The sequence below is a fragment of the Myodes glareolus genome, chromosome 15, assembly GCF_982192425.1.
Source record: "Myodes glareolus chromosome 15, mMyoGla1.1, whole genome shotgun sequence".
In the NCBI taxonomy this organism is placed as follows: domain Eukaryota; kingdom Metazoa; phylum Chordata; class Mammalia; order Rodentia; family Cricetidae; genus Myodes; species Myodes glareolus.
This window is the reverse complement of record NC_142040.1, coordinates 46,133,491-46,142,006: the sequence shown is the minus strand read 5'-3', so window position 1 is coordinate 46,142,006 and position 8,516 is coordinate 46,133,491. Positions and strand designations below refer to the sequence as shown.

General features: G+C 45.4%; 1 protein-coding gene across 6 annotated transcripts in view; it reads left to right on the top strand.

Annotated features, from left to right (window-relative positions):
- Positions 1–248: 248 nt before the first annotated feature.
- Zbtb35 (zinc finger and BTB domain containing 35) overlaps positions 249–8,516 on the top strand; it is a 34,596-nt gene continuing 26,328 nt past the window's right edge. For 2 of the 6 annotated variants that reach the window (XM_085676696.2, XM_087896902.1), the window contains exons 1-2: positions 1,095–1,427; positions 2,993–3,094. In XM_085676696.2, coding sequence (XP_085532822.2) covers positions 1,304–1,427; positions 2,993–3,094 — 226 coding nt within the window. In that variant the 5' untranslated portion in view covers positions 1,095–1,303. The other 4 variants (XM_048443085.3, XM_048443083.3, XM_048443082.3 and 1 more) reach the window with 4 other exon arrangements.

Sequence of the window (8,516 nt, the reverse complement as noted above, 5' to 3'; positions counted from 1 at the left end):
CATTACCCTCAACCGCGCCTTTCTTTGAATGAATGAATGAGCCTGCCACGTGCAGCTGATGGGCAGTCTCCAGCCTCTTTAGCGTCGAGGAGGCGGGTGCGGAGCGCTGTGATGAAGGAATCACAACTGGATCTCTTGGAGCCGACCGGGTCTCTTTGAGTCTGAAGACGCGTGCTGCCACCGCAGGGCGGACCTTGGGGGAGAGGCATCCCGGGGCGTCCGAGCGTGCTCGCGCCCGCGGCCGCCGTCCGCGGGACCCCTGGCGGAGCGAGCGCTCCAGCTGCGGAGGTGAAAATGGAGAGCGAGGGATGGCCCGGGCACCGGACCAGCTGCGCCACGGGAGGGGAGCGCGTGCAAAGAGAGGCCCACGGACGCGGCGCCAGCTAGGTAAGGGCGTACCTCGGCCCCGGGAAGGAAGGGGGCGGGACGGGGTGGGGCGGGGCCGAGCCGCGGCACATAAGTGTCCCGGGCCACTGAGCCAGTTTTCTCAGAGTTCGCGGTCGGAAGTGCGGTGCGGTGCCTGAGGCCGGTGGGGGCGGACGGCGGGCGGGAGCTTGGCGCTCGAGGGCCCCATCCTTTCCAGTCCTGATAGTGCTCGGTTCTCCCAGGAGAAGCCGCACCAGCCCACAGAGGCCCGGCACGCGCACCCGCGGCAGCACCGAATCCCCCCCCGCTCGGTGCCTCCCTCCCCGCCCTACAGGGCGGTAGGGGCGTGGCCAGGCGTTGCGGGGGCTCGGCCCTCCCGGTACGTCCACGTCCGGCGCGGTGACGCAGCACGTCGACGTAAGTGACGCGGAGGCCCGGGCCGCTCCTCCTTCCCTGAGTGAGTGCCGGCCGGGTCGGGGCGGGGGGGAGTGGAGGGAGGGCGCCGGAGGGAGAGGCGACCCGGGAGTCGTTGTGGGCCGCGGGCCGGACCGGGGCTGGGCCTACGGGAGCCCGGGCCGGGCGGAAGTCTTGGCGGGCCGTTGGGAGGTCGCCGTGGCTGTTCGGTGTCCTCCCTGGCCGGACTTGGCGCTCCCGGGCGCCCGGAGCCTCCGGCACCGTGCCCACCCCGCTCCAGCTCGCGTCTCCAGACTCCAATTAGGTCAGGCTCGGAGTCCCGCGGCCGCGGCTCCGGCCCGCGACGCGCGGCGGCCGCTCGGCTCGCCTTTCTTCTTCCCCAGCCTTGCTCTCGGCCTCCCCCTCCCCCTTCTTCCCCCGTTCCTGGGTTTTGTTTTGTTTTCGGCTGTAGGGGTTTTTGTGTCAGCCCGAGCTCATGGGTGTACATTATCATGCTCCTCTTTTGTAGAACACCCCGACGGCCATGGAGGCTGAAGAGACGATGGAATGCCTTCAGGAGTTTCCTGAACATCATAAAATGATCTTGGACCGGTTGAATGAACAACGGGAGCAGGACCGGTTTACAGACATCACCCTGATTGTCGACGGTGGGTAGGGTAGTGAGTAGAGGAGAAAATTGGAGCTGTAGTTCCCTCTCCCTGCCCGCCTTTTTTACCCACCCTCTCCGGGCTCTCTTCCAAAGTCCTGGAGGGTTTGCATCGGAACCGGGAGGGCGCTTGTCAGTGTTGCTCACGTAGACCATGCTGCAGGAAGCTGGTTGGCCACTGTTAATTTTAATCTAGTCTGATGTGCCTCGCATTTTGACTTCTTGCAACCTGTTCAAGTTTTCTCCTTGCCCACTCGAGCGTAAGATAAGGGCCTCGAAGGGTGAGAAAATACTGCAGAATGTTTGGTAACAAAACAGGGAGACTGTCTCAACGTTTTGTTAATAAGCTTCCTCTTAGCAAGCCGCTTGGAGAGTCCTGCACAGGAATTCATTTGGGAAATTTTCATTCTAGTTTTCCAAAATGGTGTGGGAAGGAGAAGGAAGAGACACACTGGCTACACTCATCCTCACCCCACTTTGGGCTACTCCAAAATTAGTTGGGGTTTTATCAGTCTTCCGTGTACAGGCAAATCCAGGTTGGAATTCTTTTATATTTGGTAAAAATGGACTTCCAAGACAAGCTGTTCGTTATTATAGGAGTTTGTAGGTGTGTTGTGCCTACAGATATAGGCATATTGAGACATTTCCCATACCAAACACATGTAGCTTTGTACCTTTTTTTTTCTCTTTCGGGACACAGTTTCTCTCTGTAACAGACCTGGCTGTCCTGAAACTTGCTCTGTAGACCTGGCTAAACTCGAACTCACAAGAGATCCTTCTGCCTCTGCCTTTGCCTACCTCCAAAGTGCTTATGCCACCACTGCTGGGCTGTAGTGTTTAGATGTAGATATTTTTCTAAATGATATATAGACTGCTGAGTTGTTATATTTAGCAGCTTTTTTAAAAATTTATTTTATGTGTTATGAGTGTTTTGTCTCCACGTGTGTGTATATATGCACCACGTACCTGACTTGTGGTCATGGATGTCAGTAGAGTGAATTACTCCCCTTGGAACTGGACTTGCAGAGTTTTGAGCTGCCTTGTGGTGCTGGAAATTGAGCTGGGGTCCTCTGGAAGAGAAGCTGGTTCTCTCTTTTTTTTTTTCTTTTGTTTTTTTGTAAGAAGCTGGTTCTCTTAACTACTGAGTCATTTCTCTAACTGGTATTTCACAGTTTGAACTTAAATATACCTTGTTACTTAATTGAATGTAACAAAGTGCTAGAAGACATTTCTTGTAAACTGGCTTAAGTCTTTGAAGCTAAAAATTCCCAAGATAAATAACAGTTATATTATGAGGAAAGGTCTCCTTTATACATTTTGTGGGTTGGGGGGGTGATTATTTGAGACTGGGTTTCTTTGTGTAGCTTTTGGTGCCTGTCCTGGAACTAGCTCTTGTAGACCAGGCTGGCCTCCAACTCATAGAGACCCACCTGCCTCTGCCTACCGAGTGTTGGAATTAAAGGCTTGCTCCACCACCACCCAGCCACATTTTGTAGTTTTAACTTTGATTTTGGTATCAATGTATGATTTCTTTTTCTCCCCCCCACCCTAACTCCTCTTCCTTAGGACACCATTTTAAGGCCCACAAGGCTGTTTTGGCTGCCTGCAGTAAGTTCTTCTACAAATTCTTTCAGGAGTTTACTCAAGAACCTTTGGTTGAAATAGAAGGTAAGTGGCATTTCCCACACAGTGCTTAATAGAAATAATTGGTTGATTTAGCAGGATATCCTGGGAACTAAATAGCAGTGGCTGTTGGTAGACAGCTACATACACCGCCCATTGGGAATTCTTTCAGTAAAGCATTAGAATAAGTGATAGGTACTGGTAGAGTCTGGCTTGTTGCTAAAACCAGGGTACACTGTTGTTTTCAGAGTATGCATGAATGGGAACTGCCATCTTTGTTTCAGTGACCTTATGCTTCGGGGATGGTAGAGACCTCTATACCAGCAGCAATAGCCGTCTGCTAATGGGTACAAACGAATGGGTTGAGATAGTTTGGGGAAGACAGGGATGAAGAACTAATAAAGTAACATGCAGCTGAATTTGTTGGTTTATAGTGTTGAGGAGAGAAGGGATCTTCAGATAAGTATTTACTTTTGAAACAAAACGATCCACATTTCCCCCCAGTTTTAGCGGGCCAAGTCCCAAGCATTGTACTGTGGAAGCTGTGTATTGTATATCTTTTGGAAAGTGGAGTTTCTGTTTTGCATGTGGGACCCAGGCTCCTTAAGTTTCCTTGCTCAAGGTTGTCTGTTTAGCAAGAGATTTAGTTTGCACTGTTAATTTTCATGCTTTTATCATTCGCTACTACAGTGCTCACCCCATGTCCCATCAAACTCTTTAAAGCAGTTGGAAATAAGTATATTTGCTGATGTCAATATGGAGTCTTAACTTCTTTGCTTTCTGTCTTTTTTTATTTTGTACATATTCTTTATTATGAGTGGATTGCTTAGAAACTTCTCGAAAATAATGATACCTACGGGAATAAAAAAAAGAGTTACACCTATTCTTTAGTTTTGGTATATTTCAGTTAATTATGTTCTAGACCAAGCATGGGCATAGTGGACATAGCTGCCACAAGTCGAGTCCATCAATTTGAAGCTTGTAATGTAGCTAACAAGTTGTTTCATCTCAGTGGCATATCTGTCTCCTCCTCTGGAAAGCAGGTTAGTAGGCTTGAAGTGATTAGTCGAAAGAATCATGAAGAAAACCTGTCACCATTATTTGGTATATTACCAAAGCTTAATAGGTGGAGCTGTTCATCATCGTGTTGTGTTACTTAGTGTGCTGGACCCAAGAGCTGAAGAATTTAAATACAGCATTCCTTGAAGAGCTTGGGACTATAGTAGCAACAGTGTAAAGGAAAAAGTGCAAAAATACCAGAGACTGTTAACATGGGCAGTATTGCTTTAGCCTGTGTTAGGAATGATTATGATTTCAGAGAGGAGTTGATTATACTAGGCAAAGGTTATCAAGAAAATTGTGCGTATGTGTATAGGTAACGTGTGTGTGAGTATGTGTGTGTATGTATGTATTGGGTACTCCTGTGCCTATACACAGTCTAGGTCCAAGACCAACATCTAGTGTCTTTACTGGTGGCTGTCCACTTTACTCCCTGAGGCAGGGTGTGAGACCCAGAGGTCTAGTCTAACTAACCCTGTCTCCATCTTCCCAGTGCTCTAATTAAAAGCAGATCACTGCAGCATCCTGTCAGTTGCTGTCCAGGTTAAACGGTTTCTGGGGAGCTGAACCCCAGTCCTGCGTGCACAGCAAGCACTTTAACCAGTGAGCCACCTCCTTCAACTAACTTTTTAATTTTTCAAGAGTTTCTCTGTAGCTTTGGAGTCTGTCCTGGAACTCACTCTGTAGACCAGGCTAGCCACCAACTCACAGAGATCCTCCTGTCTCTGCCTCCTGAGTGCTGGGATTAAAGGTATGTGCCACCACTGCCCAGACACCTAACATTTTAAACCCTCGCTCAGATTAGAATTGTTGCTAATTGAGAAAGCAGCACTGGAGAAAGGATCTTGGCAGTTAGTTTTCTTTTCTCTCAGTACCTCTGACCTATCCTGTATCTATTATAGTGTGGTACACATAAGCCTTAAATACTTAAATTGCAAACGGGGGGGGGAGAAAATACTTGTTTTGTTATTTATTCATGTTTTTTAAAAATAAATTTTATCGATTGTCATTTTAACCCTTAACTCTAAGATTGCTCTGTTTGCTCCCAAGGTCACCTGGCTGTAAAGCCCTGGGCACATAATTAGAACATGAGTTTTGGTCTTGGTTTTACTGTTTATTACGTCATGAGCTTGAATGATGTAGTTTCTTTTTTTTTTTCTCTCGAGACAGAGTTTCTCTGTCTCTCTGTAGACAGAGTTTCTCTGTAGCTGTGGAGCCTGTCTTGGAACTCTCTCTGTAGACTAGGCTGGCTTCCAACTTACAGAAGTCCGCCTGTCTCTGCCTCCCGAGGTCTGGAATTAAAGGCATGCACCACCACCACCTAGCGTGTAGCTTCTTTTTTTTTTTTTTAGGCTATAAAACACATAAAGTAATTTGGATCATGTCGTGGACATTTGGTGTAAGAGTGGGTGCTGTCATCATCTAGAGAATGCTTTTGTTGTAATTTTCTTTGAGCATGCAGTCAACCTGCTGGGTTCAGACACCGTTTAGGCTATGCATCCAATCTAAATTTAGTTTCAAAATCTCCATAGTCCTGGCAAGGTGCTAATCCCAGTTGAAATCCCATCCCTAGGGAGACAGGCAAGAAGATTGGAAATTGGAGGTCAGCATGAGAAATACCAGGCTCTCAAACACATGAACATCTTTGTATGGCTGTCAGAGTACCTGGCTTGGAAGTTCAGCTTATTTTGCATGTTGCTGAGAGGAGGGAAAAAACAACCAAACACCCCCCCACACACACACACACACATACACGTATGCACGCACACCCCTTTTATTACCTTGCTTGGTTCTCTAGAAATTTCTCTGGGATCGTATTTTTCTGCTTACACCCTATTGCTCAGCTATAGGATTTGGGCTTTGCCTAAGTCTAAACAGGAATATTTGGGAAGAAAAATCCAGCCTTAAGATTGAGTGCTGTTTGGTTTCATGTCTGGTCAGCTCTTTGCCAAGTGTCTTCTGGGAGTTTAGTTGTAGACAGGTGGTGGGTGTGCTTGTGTTGCCTGGTCTCGCTGGAGCTGGACTTCCCATCCTGAAGTGTGAGCAGTCGCCTGGGCTTTCTTGATGAAATTACCTTTGACAAGAAATGCAACAGTGTGCCATTCCTCCACCACCCCCCTTGATGACTTGGAATAAAAATTGTTGCTCCTGAAGCCAGTTACATACCATTTCAGCTTTGTGACTTGTCCTTCAGCCATCTGTAATCTTCAGAAGACATGGAGTCCCTAATTCAGAAAGGAGACTAATTTTCTAAGTCTATTTTTTATCTGCTTCTGAAACTACAGATCTAAATTATTTGATTTGTCTTCTGGCAATTTTGTCATGACCAGAAAATTTCATTCCCAATGAAAGACAAGACAGACAAGGGCCTATTAAACATTAAAAATCATAGGTTTTTGTTTGTTTGTTTTTAAAGACCAGAGCTATAACATAGCCCCTGCTGTCCTAAACTCACTATATAGACAAGACTGACTGCTCAGATTAAAGGCATTACCACCATACCCAGCCAGAAGTTGTTCTGAATGTGAATTTATTTTGGTTTTCTTTAGACAGATAGATAGATAGATATTTGGTTTTTCGAGACAGCATTTCTCTGTGTGACAGCCCTAACTGTCCTAGAACTAGCTCTTGTAGACCAGGCTGGCCTCACAGAGATCCGCCTACCTCTGCCTTCCACAAGTACTGGGATTAAAGGCGTGCACCACCACCGTCCAGCTGTTTTTGTTTTGTTTTGTTTTGTTTCAAAACAGGGTTTCTTTGAAAAAAATTTAAAAAAATTTTTTTAAATATAGACTAGAGAAATGTCAGAATATTGCCCTGATGAGAAGATACTTAGATAAATTCTCTTAAAAGAAATATTTTAAAAAATATTTCCACTATGAGAGGAGCAAGGGATTGGTAAGATATGTTTTAGTCCTAAAATAACAGATTGTATTTTTCACAAACCTGTCTGCCACCTCTTCATTTATGTGGCAGGTGTTGCCAGCTTGATTTATATTAGCAAATTATTAAAGTCATTGGTTTGCTCCATGTAATTGGACTGGTTACATCAAACAAACAAACCCTGAAGTGCTTATATTAAGATAGATAGATTAAATAAATAACATTCCTAGATTTGAGGCTAAAAATCAGAGACCTGTACTTGAAGCTCTTATGACTAATGATTCTGATTAATCCAGATTAGGAACAGGGTAGGAGAAAGGGCTCAGCAAGGCTAAATACAGACCAAACTCTAGAAACAGTAAACATTCCAGTTTCTCTTTTAAGGTCCCCTTTAATACTTTTTCCTAACTTTGATCAAACTTCGTTTTTTTAATGAATGTTAATGGTTGGTTGTTATGTGAGAAAAATATCTGTAGGCCATTTTTCAAGAGGACAGTGTTCCAAGTTATTTTGTGGCTTTTGATAGCTTCTTTTTCTTTTTTTTTCTTTCTTCCTCCCTTCTTCATTCCTCCCTTTTTTCTCTTTCGAGACCGGGTGTGTCTATGTAACAGTCCTGGAACTCCCTTTGTAGACCAAGCTCACCTCAAACTCACACAGGCTAGCCTACCTCTGCTTCCTGAGTTCTGGGATTAAAAGTGTGTGCCACTGCTGCCCGGCTTGGTAGCTTCTTTTTATAAGAGGATTTATTTTATTATATTTTTATTTTGTGTATATGAGTATTTTGGTGTGTGTGTTTCTGGTAGCTGTATATGTGCAGTGCCCAAAGAATCTAGAAGAGGTATCAGATCTCTGGAACTGAAATTACAGACAGTTGTGAGCTGCCACAGCGGTGCTGGGAATCAAGGCAGGTGCTCTTTATAGCAGGTGGTACTGAGTCGTCATCCCTCCAGCCCTCTTGCGAGCTTTAACCTGCTTATACCATGTGGAGTTTTCTATAGACAGATGGCAGCCCCTTCAGTCCTCTTTAGTAAAGCAGATCTTAATATAATTGGTGCAGTTTCTCTCTCTCTCTCTCTCTCTCTCTCTCTCTCTCTCTCTCTCTCTCTCTTTCTCTTTCTCTCTCACTTTCTTTCATGGAGTCTTACTAGGCTGGCCTAACATCGGAGTGCTAGGATTACCTGTGTTCACCACCAGGTCCAGTATATTTAAGATTCTTACTGGTATTAAATTTTTGTACTTCAAATAGTGCAAATACCTAGTATATAAGTACACATAAGGGTTCATGAAACCTCTCTGAAAAAAGCCATTAATGAAGTTCATGTTGTAAAGCTAAGAATGTAGCTCAGTGGTAGAATACTTTCCTAGCATGCTCATACAAGGCCCTGAATTTAATCTACATCAACTTCCACCCCCAAATCTGTGACAGAAAAAAAGTCAAGATATTTAAATTGGGAGAAAGAGTGATTCATATGGAGGATATTGATTTATGAAAGTGATAATGTAAACCTGGAGTTAAAAGACCAGG